Consider the following 19179-nt stretch of genomic DNA (forward strand, 5'->3'; position numbering starts at 1 on the left):
ACTAGTCAGCGGTTAGTTTATTTTATAGAATTGACCGTGTCTTGGGAGGATTCAGTGGAGGAGGCTTATGAAAGGAAAAAGCTTAAAAGAGCAGAAACTCAGAGGATGGAAAGCTAGGGTTTGTCCAGTGGAAATAGGATGAAGAGGATTTATAGCACGATTGACTGTCAGTATTGGGAGTGTTGGGGATTTGTGGGCGGAGTTTGCAAAAAGCGGTAAATGAGATGTCTGAAGAAGCATTGAAAAGCAGTCAGTGGAATTGGTTGAGGAGAAATAATGTCAGCTGGGGGCCAAAGTAAACAAAGGGTAAGAGTATTCCTTTCCTTCTCTGTTGTTGCTGTTTCATGTGTGATATTGGTACCAGACATTTCATAATTAAATTTTTTATATAGGATAGTTTGATGTGTGGATATCATGGAAAAAGGGGAGCTAGCTTGTTCTGGGACGCTGGAACAAACTGTCGAGCCTTCCCGAGGTGTCGTGGGCCTAACTTGACAAAACACCAGTGAAGGGAGGTGCCCACTTGATAACCCTGGTGATATTTCATTTCAAACCTTTATTTAAATTCGAAAGGCAACTGAGGTTTCCCTCATTTACAGTCACGTACATACAGAGTTAAGCAAAAAAAAGGCATAGCAAATCACAATCACACAGCACATAAAATTATAACAATAAGACAAGTAAGGATAACTTGATTGACAATGGTTGGAGATCAAGGTTTTAAACTCTGCAACAGAGGGGAGAATCCAATTTGATGATGGTAAATGGACTGCATTTATGCAACAGCTTTTATCCAAAGCGCTTTACAAGTTATGCCTCACATTCACCCATTCACTTCACACACACATTCACTCACCCATTCAAACATCGATACCTGCTCATCGGGAGCAATCAGGGGTTAAGTGTCTTGCTCAAGGACACTTTGACACGCTGCCAGGAGGAGCCTGAATCGAACTGGGAACCTTCAGATTACCAAATTGCCGCTCTACCTCCTGAGCCACTGTCACCCCTCGGTCCAGACCAGAAAAACCAGGCATCCAGGCGTCATGGATGGTATACATCATATTGAAATATAAAATGTAACAGTAGACTAATATTTTCCTACTGTATCCCATTTCTCTGCCACGACATATGTCCGCCTGTCTTCAATATATAGACAAAACGCCGCCTGCATGATCACCCTGTAATAGTCCTGCCCATCATCTGTCTCCGCCTCCCCCTCCTCTCGCATTATTCCGTCGAAGTTCGTTTCGGTGAATTGATTCGCCTTAATTGGATCTTTTGTGGAGACAAATAGAATAATAGGTAACTCACTGGTGCTTGACGGCGAGGGCTTTGGGAGGGCTTTGGCATCGTCTCTCTCTCTTATCCATCCTGCACGGGCGACAGGCCCCCCCCCCGAGAGGGATTCTACTGACGTTTTAGGGTTCTTTTCTAGCCTAATGTGGGGTCTTTGGGCCGGAGAAGAATCATATTGGGGTAGAGAGCGGATATACATTACGGGTAGAGAGGTACTTATTGTTCAGCTGTTAATTAGAATGAACGAATCACTGCGTTTATATTGTGATTTATTTTCTAGACACTCGAAGCGCTTTAACAGTGCAGAGCCGGAATGGCCTCCACCACCAGCCAACCTTGGGCTATAGGAGCTGAATGGCTGCCACTACACACAGGCTCCAGGCACACATGGCACACTACACGGCTGAACGCCTCGGGAGATGAGGATTCATATTCTGTTGTACTGCTATTGCATGTATATTCTCAGTCCCCACTAAGTCACTTTGGATAAAAGCATCAGCTAAATGACTCAATGTCCTGAATCTGGAACTTCTCTCACTCACTCACTCACACACTCACACACTCACACACACGTACACACACACACGTTTGTTTATGTGAAATATGGGGACATTACATAGACTTACATGCATTCTGTAACTAACCATAACCATAACCTTACCTAATCATAACCATAACCCAATTTGTGTTATGGGGACACCCACATTGGTCCCCATAATGTTTTTGGTACCCATTGCGTGAGTAAACAGGTCAGTGTCCCCTGTAGTATTGAAATACAAGTCCAATGTCCCAAACCAGAGGGAGACCCTGCCAATGTCCCGAACCAGAGGGAGACCCTGCCAATGTCCAGAACCAGAGGGAGACCCTGCCAATGTCCCGTACCAGAGGGAGACCCTGCCAATGTCCCGAACCAGAGGGAGACCCTGCCAATGTTCCGAACCAGAGGGAGACCCTGCCAATGTCCCGAACCAGATGTCCTGGGAGACCCTGCCAATGTCCCGAACCAGAGGGAGACCCTGACAATGTCCCAAACCAGAGGGAGACCCTGCCAATGTCCCGAACCAGAGGGAGACCCTGCCAATGTCCCGAACCAGAGGGAGACCCTGCCAATGTCCCGAACAAGAGGGAGACCCTGCCAATGTCCCGAAACAGAGGGAGACCCTGCCAATGTCCCGAACCAGAGGTCCTGGGAGACCCTGCCAATGTCCCGAACCAGAGGGAGACCCTGCCAATGTCCCGAACCAGAGGGAGACCCTGCCAATGTCCCGAACCAGAGGGAGACCCTGCCAATGTCCCGAACCAGAGGGAGACCCTGCCAATGTCCAGAACCAGAGGGAGACCCTGCCAATGTCCAGAACCAGAGGGAGACCCTGCCAATGTCCCGAACAACGCAGCTAGTTCCGCCCACAGTTCCTGTCCGCATAGTGCACTTGTGAGAGCCTTTAGGCATGTAGTGGTTAAGGTAAGGGATTAATGAATGCACGGCAATGGAATATCCGTGCGAGAACACTGTGTGTGTGTGTGTGTGTGTGTGTAAAGCTCACTTAAACACAGCGTTGTCGGGGTAGTTGGTGTACCCCACCGCGTTGGCTCCTCTGAGCAGCATCTGGAAGGGAACGTTGGGGATCAGAGCTCTCATCTCTTGGAGCCTCTTCCAGGGACACTCAGACAGGAAGCGCATGGCCACGTCGAAGGTAGCACCTACACACACACACACACACACACACACACACACAGTTGAGCAAAAGTGTATACTGTACATTGAGGAGCAGAGGTAATAACAATAATAATAACTTTATTCATATAGCACCATTCATACATGGATTGCAGCTAGGGCTGGGCGATATGACGATATTATATAAATATCGGGTACAGTTCATTAACGATACACGTTTTAAACGTATCGCGGATATCGTGATGTTTTGCCCTCGCGTTAGAGGCCGCCACGGCTGAGATGAGACTTACAAGCGCAGTGCTAAATGCTTTCCTCTCTCTCTCGCCTCTCCCTCTCGCAGAAAAAAAAAGTCAGTCACACACACACTTGCCAAAATTACGTCATCTACACGCACATACACGCACGCAAGCGCACACACCTAGCCAGAGACAGAGAGGCGGTGGCTCGGTGCTAGGGATGCCCCCTGAAACCCAGGAGTAAGCTCCGACGTTAACGGTACTGCTATCTGTAAGTTAGTTTATGAGCGGATTAGCTACGGAGCTAACAGAGTGTACCATCCATCTGCGACGCAACAGTGGCAGCAACAGTGGACACGGAGTAATGTTAACGTTATGTGGAGTTCATACTACACTACACGTATGAACTCGACATAACGTTAACGTTACTCCGTTTCCATGAAGTGTTTAATTAGCAGCAATCTGTTGTTGAAAATGTAACGTTAACCGGAAAACCGGAAATGGAATGAGAGGACAGGAAGCCATCATGAAGTGGGCTTCTGGCCCTTGTAGTCATATATATTGTAGTCTCAAGTTCTTTAATAGTTGTCATACAGAAGTACAGAATACTTTCATACAAAATGCTTCTTACTGTTACGCTCCAGAGACTGTGCTAGACAAGATAGTATCAAATAACATAATAACATAATATAGCATGAATTTAGAAGAAGAAAATGAGGTCACAGTGTTCGGTATAGACATATGTACAATGTTCTGAGTTACCATATAATATACAATACACAATACTATGCAGTGTACTAATGTACAGTACTATCTAGTGCAAAGCAGAAATGGGATGAGGTACAATTTTAGGTACAATTTACAGTAAGGTGTACGAGTTGTAGTGCAATCCTTCATCCATAAATATAAAGTGTGTGGAGTGGGTGCTACAGTGTGTTTGTTTAAAGTGAGTGTGTGCGTGTGGATGTGTGTGCTATGTGCGTTTGGTGGTTGTTGTTGTGTAGTGTTCATTCATTGTTCGTTTAGCAGCCTGATGGCCTGGGGATAGAAGCTTCTTCTGAGTCTTTCTGTGCTCGCCTTGAGACTCCTGACTTAAAAGATTTTAACAAAATAAAAAGCAGCAGCACTATTGGATAACTGAGTCATGTTTGCTATGTATTTCTTTCTTTAGGGGAGTAGGACATTTGTTTCACAGTTTTAACATGATGTTTTATAGATGGCTAGGTTAAACACAGGTTTTTGTTTTTAAGATGGGGGGTTTGATTTGATTGAAGTTTATTTCAAGTATGCAACACAACAAACAAACATCAAGTACAGATATAGCCTTAAGCCGTTCAAATAATAAATGTATACATACATGTAAATAAATAAATAAATAGTTACAATATGTAATCTAATCATCTAAATCTAATCTAATATAAAAAAACGAAAGGCTAAAATGCTAAATATATAATCTAAGAATCCAATAATCTAAATCTAATATATAATATAAAAATGCTAAATGCATGAGTCTTTTGTCTTTAATGTTCGCTTGCAAACTCAAATACTGTCTTGGTAAGCCTCATAATGAATTGTTTGGGGAAAAAAGGAAAAACATCGTGATGTGTATCGTGTATCGCCGAAAGGTCAGAAAATATCGTGATATCATATTTAGGCCATATCGCCCAGCCCTAATTGCAGCTCAAAGTGCTTCACAGCAAATAGCATAACATTAACATAGGCATACAGGTGACAGAATAAAAGCAATGCATAAAGTGCAGACTTAAGAATAGGTATAAAAGACAATAAAAGTAGTGCAACATACCGAGGCTCGGGTATGTCTTCTGCGTGTGATAAACGGGACTCATCTACCCCCCTGGGATGGAAATGAGTGATGCTTATGCTTTTGCTCTCTACCTCTCCCCCCCTCTCTCTCTCTAACCAAACATTTATTTTAAAATTCAAGAAATTACTTTGAAATGTAATGCAGCTGCGTTTGTGTGTGTGTGTGTGTGTGTGTATGTGTACTTGACTGTGTGTATAATGTGTATGCATGCATGCATTCGTGTCTATTATGCTAGTGTTTGTGCTAAATTGTGCGTGAGTGTGTGTGCACACACATGCTCATTTGCGTGCTGTCCTGTCCGTGCTGTCCTGAAGTAAAGACACATGTCCTGAAGTAAAGACACATGTCCTGAAGTAAAGACACATGTCCTGAGGTAAAGGAACATGTCCTGAAGTAAAGACACATGTCCTGAAGTAAAGACACATGTCCTGAGGTAAAGACACATGTCCTGAAGTAAAGACACATGTCCTGAAGTAAAGACACATGTCCTGAAGTAAAGACACGTGTCCTGAGGTAAAGACACGTGTCCTGAAGTAAAGACACGTGTCCTGAAGTAAAGACACATGTCCTGAGGTAAAGACACATGTCCTGAAGTAAAGACACGTGTCCTGAAGTAAAGACACATGTCCTGAAGTAAAGACACATGTCCTGAAGTAAAGACACATGTCCTGAGGTAAAGACACATGTCCTGAAGTAAAGACACATGTCCTGAGGTAAAGACACATGTCCTGAAGTAAAGAAACATGTCCTGAGGTAAAGAAACATGTCCTGAGGTAAAGACACATGTCCTGAGGTAAAGACACATGTCCTGAAGTAAAGACACATGTCCTGAGGTAAAGACACGTGTCCTGAAGTAAAGACACATGTCCTGAAGTAAAGACACATGTCCTGAAGTAAAGACACATGTCCTGAGGTAAAGACACATGTCCTGAGGTAAAGACACATGTCCTGAAGTAAAGGAACATGTCCTGAAGTAAAGACACGCATCCTGAAGTAAAGGAACATGTCCTGAAGTAAAGACACATGTCCTGAGGTAAAGACACATGTCCTGAAGTAAAGACACATGTCCTGAGGTAAAGACACATGTCCTGAGGTAAAGACACATGTCCTGAGGTAAAGACACATGTCCTGAGGTAAAGACACATGTCCTGAAGTAAAGACACATGTCCTGAAGTAAAGACACATGTCCTGAAGTAAAGACACATGTCCTGAAGTAAAGACACATGTCCTGAGGTAAAGACACATGTCCTGAGGTAAAGACACATGTCCTGAAGTAAAGACACATGTCCTGAGGTAAAGACACATGTCCTGAGGTAAAGACACATGTCCTGAAGTAAAGACACATGTCCTGAAGTAAAGACACATGTCCTGAAGTAAAGACACATGTCCTGAGGTAAAGACACATGTCCTGAAGTAAAGACACATGTCCTGAAGTAAAGACACATGTCCTGAAGTAAAGACACATGTCCTGAGGTAAAGACACATGTCCTGAAGTAAAGACACATGTCCTGAAGTAAAGACACATGTCCTGAAGTAAAGACACATGTCCTGAAGTAAAGACACATGTCCTGAAGTAAAGACACATGTTCTGAGGTAAAGACACATGTCCTGAAGTAAAGACACATGTCCTGAGGTAAAGACACATGTCCTGAAGTAAAGACACATGTCCTGAGGTAAAGACACATGTCCTGAAGTAAAGACACATGTCCTGAAGTAAAGACACATGTCCTGAGGTAAAGAAACATGTCCTGAGGTAAAGACACATGTCCTGAAGTAAAGACAAATGTCCTGAGGTAAAGACACATGTCCTGAAGTAAAGACACATGTCCTGAGGTAAAGACACATGTCCTGAAGTAAAGACACATGTCCTGAGGTAAAGACACATGTCCTGAAGTAAAGACACATGTCCTGAAGTAAAGACACATGTCCTGAAGTAAAGACACATGTCCTGAAGTAAAGGAACATGTCCTGAAGTAAAGACACATGTCCTGAAGTAAAGACACGCGTCCTGAAGTAAAGGAACATGTCCTGAAGTAAAGACACATGTCCTGAAGTAAAGACACGCGTCCTGAAGTAAAGACAAATGTCCTGAGGTAAAGACACATGTCCTGAAGTAAAGACACATGTCCTGAGGTAAAGACACATGTCCTGAAGTAAAGACACATGTCCTGAAGTAAAGACACATGTCCTGAAGTAAAGACACATGTCCTGAGGTAAAGACACATGTCCTGAGGTAAAGACAAATGTCCTGAGGTAAAGACACATGTCCTGAAGTAAAGACACATGTCCTGAAGTAAAGACAAATGTCCTGAGGTAAAGACACATGTCCTGAAGTAAAGACACATGTCCTGAGGTAAAGACACATGTCCTGAAGTAAAGACACATGTCCTGAAGTAAAGACACATGTCCTGAAGTAAAGACACATGTCCTGAAGTAAAGACACATGTCCTGAAGTAAAGACACATGTCCTGAGGTAAAGACACATGTCCTGAGGTAAAGGAACATGTCCTGAGGTAAAGACATGTCCTGAAGTAAAGGAACATGTCCTGAAGTAAAGACACATGTCCTGAGGTAAAGACACATGTCCTGAAGTAAAGACACGCGTCCTGAAGTGAACCCTGTGTTCCCTAGCTGTTGCTGTAATTTGGGAGGTTAGTTTTTAAGCCAAAGTCAGGGCTTCTTAATCGCTGGGCGGGGAGCCAGAAGGAGGTCATGACACGCCTGTTTCTGGCCGGCTCCCCTTTGAGGAAACTATTAGTACATTTTAATGAGGTCCAATAGATTCAGTTATGACCCTGCATATGTACTGTGGTTGTGGCTTCAATGGAAATGTAAACACATTTAATAAAAATAGAATAGAAAATCTGTTGTATTTTATTACTAAAAAGTCTACTTTACCCACTTTCTTCATATTATTCTAGTTTAGAACATTGGGGTTGTGACCCATCCTCTTATTATGATTCTAGTTTAGAATGTGTAATGCGACCCATCATCTTATTATTATTCTAATTTGGAATGTTGTGGCTGTGACCCATCATCAACTTATTATTATGATTCTAGTTTAGAACGTTGGGGCTGTGACCGATCCTCTTATTATGATTCTAGTTTAGAACATTGGGGCTGCGACCCATCCTCTTATTATGATTCTAGTTTAGAATGTTGGGGCTGTGACCCATCATCAACTTATTATTATGATTCTAGTTTAGAACGTTGGGGCTGTGACCGATCCTCTTATTATGATTCTAGTTTAGAACATTGGGGCTGTGACCGATCCTCTTAGTATGATTCTAGTTTAGAACATTGGGGCTGTGACCCATCCTCTTATTATGATTCTAGTTTAGAACATTGGGGCTGTGACCGATCCTCTTATTATGATTCTAGTTTAGAACATTGGGGCTGCGACCCATCCTCTTATTATGATTCTAGTTTAGAACATTGGGGCTGCGACCCATCCTCTTATTATGATTCTAGTTTAGAACATTGGGGCTGCGACCCATCCTCTTATTATGATTCTCGTTTAGAACATTGGGGCTGTGACCCATCCTCTTATTATGATTCTAGTTTAGAACATTGGGGCTGCGACCCATCCTCTTATTATGATTCTAGTTTAGAACATTGGGGCTGCGACCCATCCTCTTATTATGATTCTAGTTTAGAACATTGGGGCTGTGACCGATCCTCTTATTATGATTCTAGTTTAGAATGTTGGGGCTGTGAGTCGTGACCCATCCTCTTCTTATAATCCTAGCTATAAACCTGAACCGACTTGTGGGGTCTCAGAGCACTCCTCCCCCCTTTGCTCTTCTTCTACACTCTAAACTGGGTTTTGCTCAGAATTCTACACATTCCAAAGAGATAAGCCCTCTCTTCTGAATTGCAATAGCATGTAGGCCCCACCTCCTCCATTGAACCAGCAAAACCCAGCCTGTTGGAACTTGATCATGTACTTAGTACTTGTACATCGGAATAGCTCAATAAGCCTCTTGAGAGATACCACAGGGTACCCGCGCTACAGGTGGCTGAATTTGAGCGTTTTAAAAACCAAAGTGGCCCTTTAAAAAGCACTCAACAAAAATACACTTAATTCAGACTCCAATTACACGACTGCCGAGTTGAGAAAGTGGAGTTGCGTGTACGCATGCAATTGATAATCTCGCCATTCCCATCAATTCTGACTCAGACGCCGATAAGAAAGTGGGGGAAGCAGATCCTCGACGACCACATAGCGCTCTATCGGCAACGCGGCCGCTATAATCCTCAAAGGAGTTCCACTGGCTTAATCTCTTCAATGATTCATTCTGCCTTTAAGCGTTCCAAATGTATGTGAATGTAATTTTCCTCTATCTCGAAACCACTCTTGTTATCAAAGCACATTGTATAGGGGGGATGCTCTACCCCGGAGAATGAAAGCCTTTCCTCTCCTGGGTTCCTTCTCTCGCGCTGCCTTGATTATCTATTTTAGTGTTCAATTGTTCCGACGTGTCAAAGTAATATCCCCCATCTCTACCACTTTTTTGGTAATAAAAGCCAACCATAATCTAGGGCCGTTCTATGGAGAATTCAAAGTATTTCACTCGGGCGTGATCGTCATTCCTTGACGATGTATTTTGGTGTTAGATTGCTCCAACGTGTGAAAGTAATATGCTAAAGTAATGTGTAATCTTTTTATAATGAAACCAGCAGTGTTGTAGAACTCGAGTCCTGGACTGATTTTCAGGACTCCTGACTCGACTTTGACTTGAGCACTGATGACTTGGACTTGGACTCGAGCATTAACTGCATTCGGACTTGAAAGGTGCAGACGAGGACTCAGACTTATTAATTGATTAATGCAGTTATTTATTGGCTATTGTGTAACAAAGTAAATAAACTCCCTTTGAAATGGTGACCACTGTGTCATTTATGTTTAATGTAGACCTTTTTTTATTTGTATGTCAGCTCTTTGACTGCCAGAGTGGAGGTGACTCAACCTTGATGACTTGGACTCGGACTAGGGTGATGGGGACTCGACTTTACCTCGACTCAGGCTCTTCTTTGGTAACTCAGACTTGGACTCGAACACGGGGGACTCGAGACTCGACTCGGACTCGAGATTTAGTGACTCGACTACAACACTGGAAGCACAGTTGTTAAAGGGGACCAATGATGGATATTTTTCAACAATTGTATACGACTTCATTTAATCTGTGGAACATGTTTGTTATGGTTTTTAGTCTAAATCCTAATTTTAAGTATTGATTTCTCTAGCACCACTTTTTTTTTCATTCAATCTTTATTTAATCTCCAAGGATCATTGAGAGCAAGTTCTCACTTACAATGACGTTGAGGAATAGAACAAAAAATTGTTTTTAAGTAAAACCTTCTTCCCTTTGTGGCAGACCGGCTGGCGTGGGAATGGATGGCCGTTATGTCTCGGCCAGGGTACTGGGGCATACAACAACGATTATCTTGGATAACGGACTAGCTAACGCTTACACTAACCTCTTCCCTTCCCATAAACAACAATAAAACGTCTGCTTCTACCTTGTGCCATGTGTATTCTATTCATTCCAATCTGGTGACAGCTCAATACACCCCCCGAGTCTGTCACACCTTGTATTGAGCATGTTGTTTTTGGTGGGTGTAGCTTCACACGTTAAAATGTCAAATTCATTATTTCCTTCCCTGCCTGGTTACGCCACACCCAAGAGAGAAAAAAGACTGGGCAGTATATCAGGTAGGCAGTGTTCCTGGCTCCAAAAAGCACAGCTAATTGACTATTATACAACAGTTAGTTCTGACCACGCATTGTGATTGGTCGAGATCGTTCTAAACAGTGAGTATATTCATGATATACTCATGGTTAAATCACCATGAATATACCACTGCGCTGGCTTTAGAATGTTAATGTAGAACGTTTCAACTGCCATTCATCAAATGGAAACTGTGTCAACAAGACCTACTCCGCGGACGTTACGTTTGATTTAACATACCCGTTAACCATAAACGAGTGGATAGATAAAGAGGACGGCCTATGTCTACCGGTATTCAGAAAAACGGCATTATTAGACATGCCAATCCAACGACAGACAAGCTGGACGCGCTGGAGAAAAGCTTCAATGGAATCAACACCGCCAAGTCGACGGCCTGGGCTTTGAACTGGCCCAACTCCCGGAATTGTCCAAGGTGCTGATCCCCCAAGGTGCTGATGACTTTCTCTGACTTTCGCCTGTTGATAGCCTACTCCATTTGAAATTCCATAGCAACGAGACATCTTTAGGAACTATTTTTCTACGCCAAGTTCACTGAAATCGATATGAAAAGTGAAAAGACCTGAAAAGACCCTAGAATTGTCTGTATTCATCCTATATTTTTCCTGACACAACCTGCTGTATAAAAGCAATAATACACTCGGAAGCCTGTGGAAGAGCAATAATCATGGACAGCTTGATAATCCGAATACTTTGAACCCTGGCCAAATGGAAAGGAGTAGCCATGTCTTCTTTCCCCCAGTGCCTCATTTCAGACCATCCAGACTAGGAAAAAACATTTGACATAATACATCCTCTTTGACACACACACACACGTCATCTGTCTCGCAGAGGGGAGTATAGCTATGAGACAGAGGGCAGAGGTTGCTGCATAGTAATCCAATTCACATTTCACACGATTATGAACTACAGTAAAAACCTGTAGTACTCTTCATACACACTATATATTTACCACATAAATACTGTAGTGATCTATAGTATTCTTGTGTTTTTTCATACACACTATAGATTTACCACAAAAATACTGTACTGATTTATATTATTTATGTGCTTTCTTTCCATACACACTGTATTTATCACAGAAATAATGTAGTGGTTCATAGTATTCCTCGTTTTTTTTTCATACTTCTATAGTATTCACCATAGTATTACTGTAGTGGAATATTACATTATATTATATGGTGAATCACTAGTATTCCTGTGGTTTTACAGTGCGATGACTACACCTCCACCCCCTATGTACATAATATGACTGAGCATCTGTGAGCTTTGAACGCTCTGATGAAGGCTTTGTGCTGAAATGCTTAAGCGTTTATCTTTGTGATGTGTGCCTGATTTAGAAATCATTTAGCTTTTTTTTCTTTTTTAAAGTAACTTTGTTTACGTGCTACATCCTCTGGCCGCCTCAGACCCACTCCGGGAGGGTCATCAAAGAGAAGCCGCCTATTCTCGGTCCTCGCTCCACAATGGTGGAACGAACTTCCCACCACAGTCAGGACAGCCGAATCCCGACCACAATCTTTCGCTGTCGACTAAAAACACACTTCTTCAATCAATATCCAAAAAATAAATAATAAATAAATAACCTTCTTATTGTTGAATTGCAACAGTTTCCTCTACAGACCGCCACGAGACCGTTTCCTCTACAGACCGCCACGAGACCGTTTCCTCTACAGACCGTTTCCTCTACAGAACGCCACGAGACAACCGAGTTATCACAACAGTCACTACAATACAAGTCCAAACGACACGATACCGAAACCCGACAGCCTGCACTCCTGACCCCGTATCCATTGTTCACGTGCGCAGACACTCGTCACTATACGGTCGCTGTGCATGTTTGAACAGCTCTACCGCCGCGATAAATCAAGGAAGACAGGTGACCATGTGAGGATTAAGTACCACAGTTAGAAGTACCTCGTGAGAAGGTCCCTATATGATAGCGCCGCTTTAATTACGAGGGAGAAAAGAGACAGAGAATATATCACTCAAGGAATGGTTTCAAATCGCTCAGAGGTAGGAGCGACGGGAGCGCGCAGGGATCGGGCTGCTGACTGAACGTCCCTACACAAAGTATTTCATTACGCGGTGGTTAGAGAAAGAGAATAGTGTATTCAAATATGCGCGGAGCACTCTGAGGCAGAATAAATCATAGAGGAGAATAAGATAGTGAAACCTGTCGCAGGTGAATGGTTCCTGGCTTGTTGTATTGTTTTTTTCAAAGACCCTATCAGATGAGAGGTCGCTTCAGTGTGCACCATTATGCCTCTCAGTGGCTACTAAGTAGGGACCCTATACATGCTGGCTGTAAAATGGTTTAAAAATGGATTTAACCCTTATTTTGCCAAGAAAGTTCAACTTCCAACGCCCCACAGTAGCCACTGTGACATCTAGATAAAGCAGTGAAACACACAGTCATTTGAAATGATAGAACTATTACTCTCCTTTCAGACCAGCGCTGATGAAAAGGACATTGGGGCTGGACACCCCAAAATGGCTGCCATTGAAATGTCTGATAAGATCACCGTCGGAATTCGGGTTATTGTCTAGATCCGCAGCCCGGAAGGTCGTTTCCGTGGGGATTCGTAATTTGGCTGCACATTCCAAGTGATAGTTAGTGTTGAACATTCCATCGGTCTGAATCTTGCGTACCGTCACACACGTGAAACAATGCTGATCCCCATGGCAACATGATGAAAATTCTTGGCAGCCATCTTATAGCGTACCAGTGGTGTTTACCCTGATAACCTGAGAAAGGCCCTTTCTATTCATTCAAATAAGTTCTGTGAAATATTGCATATAACAGGATTGCATCATCTGCATTTAACTATTTCAGAGCAGTGTGTGTCCACAGTCCGGCGACCAACTCCAGTTCTAATAGCAGTATCTTGGTCAATGACAATAATAATCATAGCTTGGATTTATATAGCGCCTTTCAAGAATCCCAAGGACGCTTTACAAGGCAACAAAAATACACATAAAACGCAAGCAGAAGAAATAATAATAACAATAAAGGACAGGGAGATGATCTGTTCGTGAACAGTGGGTTTTCAGGGCCGTCTTAATTAAAGGAGTTCAAGGATGTGGCAGAACAGATCTCAGCTGGGAGATAGTTCCAGAGGGCGCAGGGGGGGGGGGGGGGGGGGGACGCAACGATGAAGGCTCTGTCCCCAAAAGTGCGTAGGCAGGTGTGGGGGATGGAGAGCAGATCCGTGTCTGAGGATCGCAGCCTCCGGGAGGGGGTGGAGGAGGTCAGATAGGTAGTAGGTACTGGGGGGCATGGAGGAGGTGTAGGGTTGGAGGAGGTCAGATAGGTAGTAGGTACTGGGGGGCATGGAGGAGGTGTAGGGTTGGAGGAGGTCAGATAGGTACTGGGGGGCAAAGGCATGGAGGGATTTGTAGGTAAGGACGAGAATCTTTATATGATATACGGGACCTGTCCGGGAGCCAGTGGATGAGGGTGGGGGTGATGTGCTGCCAGGGCTTGGTGTGGGTGAGAACCCTGGCAGCTTAGTTCTGCACATACTGGAGCCTGTGCTGCCTGCAATGGCAGGAGTACCAAGCATGCATGACAGGAAACCCACGTGAATGCGGGGAGAATGTGCAAACTCCACACAGAACCCACCCCAACCCCCCTTGGTCGGGTTCTCAAACCCAGAACCTTCTTGCTGTGAGGTACCAGTGCGACCCACTACACCACTGCCTGTGACGCCAGGGGCTGTCCCCCTATTGGTTGGATTTGTTTCATTGGACTGAATGCATTTCTTCCTCAAATCACACGGAGAAAACTAAGCTCTGTATACAAAGAGCCTCCGCAGGTGAGAGAGGAACAGGAGTTTTATTAGCCATTTCAAAGCTGTAAGTCTTTTGTTCGAAAACATATAATCACAAATAAATGAAGAAGCAGAATGAAATGGGGAAACCGTGGCTCTGGTTTTGTCTTGGTGAATACTAATACGTCTCTAAGCCTGTTCGTGATAGAAGTGTGAAAGCCCCGGGGGGGGGGGGGTGTGTCTCTGGTGTTATTTATTCTCGCCTGAAAGTGTTCAAATAATGAGGAAGACGGGTATATTCTCTGTCTTTTCCCTAAACCGCTCTACAATAACAAGATATCACACAGGGATCGTTTAAATCCTCAAGCGGTTTCATCAGCGCAACGTTTAAAAGATTTACTTAAGATTTACCGGTGAGAGAATGAAAGGCATTGCGTTTCTACTAATTCGTCTATTAAGACACCCTTTTTAATGCCTCAAGGGGCTTCCCTGGTACGATTTACGCTTTGTAAAAAAATTATAATAATAATTCTCCAAATGCTTCATAATTATTATAGTGTGATTGTATGATTGTTAAGGGGCTCTAATGATGCCTGAAGAGCCTTCATCTGCATTTGATTTCAACACTCTGTGAGGAAGGCACGTTATTCTGTATTTGACTCGCTATTCCTCCCAATGGTTACCCACTGCCTTCTGCCTTCAGATATCATTAACTTACTCATCTTATCTATGGAAATGGTAAATGGACGGCATTCATATAGAAGCTTTTATCCAAATCGCTTTACAACTTGTGCCTTGCATTCACGCACCGACGGCAAAGGCAACCATGCAAGGTGTCAACCTGCTCATTGGGAGCAGTCGGGGTTAAGTGTCTTGCTCAAGGACACTTTGACACGCTGTCAAAAGCAGCCGGCATCGAACTGGGAACCTTCTGATTACCAGACGACCACTCTACCTCCTGAGCCACTATCTAACCCTAAACTTCAGATTACCAGACGACCACTCTACCTCCTGAGCCACTATCTAACCCTAAACTTCAGATTACCAGACGACCGCTCTACCTCCTGAGCCATGATCTAACCCTAACCTTTAGATGTGCTATAAGTATAAAGTATAATAAATCGCAAAATTACTTTGGGTATGCAATCGTCAGGCGTGTTACAGTATGCAAAACTAGCCCCATTTTTGCCTGATGCACAAGTGGTTAACTGGTTCATAAGGATGATCACCGTATCAGGGAGTATATATAACACTCGAGAGGTTTCAATGACAAGATCTCAACAGTCTACAGTACTTTCCTTGCAGCTGTTTCAAACGGGACAAGAAAGAGGAAGTATTTCTGTCTTCACCAAGTCTTCTTCCCTGACTGCGGCTGCCCCGCGGTGATAGAGTCTCTTCATTGTTTCAGAAAGCGCTTCACGCCCTCGGGAGCTTTCGCTGACGTTGTTATCAGAAGTACTTCATACACCTTGAGAGGCTGCTGTTGACATCCGGTTCTGGCAATTTACTCGGGCCAGACTGTAGCGTTTCAAACGTGAGAAAGCCGTGGCGGACATGAAACACCAGTGTCTTTCCTCGCCGAGTCATAATACCAGTAATTGGATACGCTAGTATACGTGTGTGGCTTTAGGATGTGTTTTAAGCTTCCAGAGCTTTCACATTTCAAAGATGAGGCATTCATGCCCCGACATTTTCCTCCTCTTCCACCCGTGTGGTCCCGCCGGTGGACCGCAAATGACATGACGTCATAAATCAATCTCTCTAGACTGTATGACATAATGTTGTGTTTCTTTTTCAAATGTATCCAAGAGTAAACATCCTAACCATGTCACAACAGCAGTCATAGTGTATATTTTCAGCAATACGTTTGTTTACCAATAGGCTAAGTGTTATTAGTGAGATTTTAGTTTTTGAAATGTTTTAATATTTTCGCGGAAATCCTCCATTTTGAATTAGCGGCCGTCACCGAATGATGAGATTTGTAGTCATATGAGCACAGGGCATCTACAGCTCTCAATGAGCGTTGAAATCTCGAAAAACGACAGTACCCAATTCTAATTCTAGCTTCCTGCAAGCAAATGACTTGTGTATGCATTTTTTTTTTATTTCTCTGGATTCTTGTTACATCCCAATGTATATATTCCCCAGTGTGTGTCTCCATGTGTGTGTGTTCTCCATTTTGTTTCCTCCCTCCAGCCATTGTTCCCTTCCCCATTGGTCCCTGCCAGGCCAATCCTTCCATTATTGCAACACAGCAGTGATTGGTGGTTGGCTTTCCAGACTCTAACACTCAATCCACACCCCCCAATCATGGATCACCCCACACCTGTTAAAACATGGCTTTCTCCCTTCAGTCTTTCTCTCTCTCTGGCATGAGGCTAGGCCTAGTGTTATTTTGTGGCATTGTACTTTGATAATATCCCTTTTTGTTTATAGGCCTTTGTAATAGTGAAAGTGCCTTTGTGATTGTATGGCCGCAGAGAGAGCATTGTTACCTATAGATTGTTTTGTTATGTTTCCATTTTGTTTCTGTATAATTAATGTGTTTTTCTCTCTTTCTCAGGAAGCACAGATGGGGTGAGCTGCCATTTCCTTTGGACATTGTTTTCTCCTGTTTTGGTTAGGTAAGAGTAGTTTAGGTAATGTAATCTCTTTTACCATAGATTAGATTGTGTTTATTTGGAGTATAGTGGTGTTTGTTTGTTGTTTTGGCCTGGGCTCACCCCTGAGCTACATGTGCTTCCTTTGCATTTACCAATAAATATCATTGTTGTTTACAAACGTGGTCCATCTTTTCTGTCAACCAACTGTTATGTTACAGCCCTTTACCCTTAGACACACAGGGGTCGTAACATAAATGGGGGCTCTGCCTGGATTTTGTAACCCGTGTTCAATTGTTGGTTGATGGATTTGGTGAACTGTGTTTGTTTACACTTGTATAGTTTGTAATTACTTTGTGTAAAAATGGCATTTGTGTAAGAAAAAATAATGGCAGTTAGTACTTTTGATCTGGGGAAATTCTTGAGCAATCCTACTTGGGAGGCGCTAGATAGCTGCCGCAAAGCAGACTTAGTGGAGATTGCCACACATTTTCAACTCTCGGTTCAACAAAAGCATCTTAAGCAGGATATCAGGTGTCTTGTGGTAGATAAGCTGTTGGAGCAGGGGACGCTTGTTTTACCTGCGGTCTCTGATGAACATGCAAGTCCTCCTGGTGAACCTACAGAAGCACCGCCTTCTGAGGAGCAAGCCCATGGTGCTGAAAAGGCAGGTGTGAACGTCACATTGCCACATTTTCACTTGACCTCTCCTGTGTCAACTGGGTCTCGAGAAGGGGCCCAGGTCAAGGTTAGAATAGCACGTCTCCAGATGGAGGCTCAGGAGAAGGCACAAGCACGTGAGGCGGAGTATCGGCTTCGTAGAATGGAGCTTGAGGCAGAAAATGAAAGGGCTGTTAACATTCGTAGGTTGGAGCTTGAGCATGAAGTGGAAAAAGAGCTCAGACTGCGGAGGTTGGAGCTGGAAGTCCTAAGGAGTGGATCCAACTCTGCTACACCGACTCCTCCACAAGGCCCGGGTATGTCCTCCTCCACAGCTTATTCATCACACACTTTTGATATAAGTAAACACATTGCTTTGGTGCCTCCGTTCCGAGAGACAGAAGTTGATACTTATTTTAATGTGTTTGAGCGTATTGCTGCTTCATTGCGCTGGCCAAGAGAGGTCTGGCCTTTGTTGCTTCAATGCAAATTGACTGGTAAAGCCCAAGAGGTTTGTTCAACACTTTCCCTAGAAGATAGTCTATTGTATGATACTGTGAAGGCTGCCATCCTTCGTGCATATGAGCTTGTGCCCGAAGCTTATAGGCAGAGGTTTCGCAGTCACAAGAGAGCTGTCAACCAGACCTTTGTAGAGTTTGCTAGAGAGAAGGGAACTCTCTTTGATAAATGGTGTGCAGCAAGCAAGGCCTCAGATCTTAACTCTCTCAGAGAACTCATTCTATTAGAAGAGTTTAAGAATCGTTTGCCAGAGCGTATTGTAATTTACCTGAGTGAGCAGAAAGTGTCCACTCTGCAGCAAGCTGCTGTATTAGCTGATGAGTTTGCGCTAACCCATAAAACTGTGTTTGTAGATAGGCGTGACTCGTTTCTCCCCCATGATTTCTCTCAGAGACCTTCTGTCCCCAACCATTCAGAATTCACACACCCCCGACCAAAAATGTCACCTCCCCGCTCAAAAGAGGAGCGGACATGTTACTACTGTCATAAATCTGGTCATGTTATTTCTGACTGTTTAACATTGAAACGTAAGCAGCAACCGTCCTCTCAGAACTTTAGACAACCCAAAGGGGTTGGTCTGATTAAAATGGCACCTGATTCCGATCAACAGATGCACAATGATCAGGATGTTCTCGATCCTTGTTTCAGGCCATTTACTTCCAAGGGTTTAGTTTCCTTGACAGGGGATCCAAAAGATCAGTGTACAGTTCAGATCTTACGAGATACTGGAGCCTCACAATCCTTTATCCTCTCTGATGTACTACCTCTGTCTGAGAAATCTTCCTGTGGTTCTAGTGTCCTAGTTCAAGGTATTGAGATGGGTTTCGTGCCAGCCCCGTTAC

At 43.6% G+C, this 19179-nt stretch overlaps 1 protein-coding gene across 1 annotated transcript in view; it reads right to left on the bottom strand.

Annotated features, from left to right (window-relative positions):
- The window catches only part of pcxb (pyruvate carboxylase b), a gene marked incomplete at both ends in the record, with an annotated part of 123127 nt that overhangs the window by 56510 nt on the left and 47438 nt on the right, over positions 1-19179 (bottom strand). The window contains one exon of the mRNA XM_084339127.1: positions 2844-3000. Coding sequence (XP_084195253.1) covers positions 2844-3000 — 157 coding nt within the window. The remainder of the gene's footprint in view (positions 1-2843; positions 3001-19179) is intronic.

Source organism: Notolepis coatsorum (genome assembly GCF_963971535.1).
Source record: "Notolepis coatsorum genome assembly, contig: SCAFFOLD_506, whole genome shotgun sequence".
NCBI classification, from domain to species: domain Eukaryota; kingdom Metazoa; phylum Chordata; class Actinopteri; order Aulopiformes; family Paralepididae; genus Notolepis; species Notolepis coatsorum.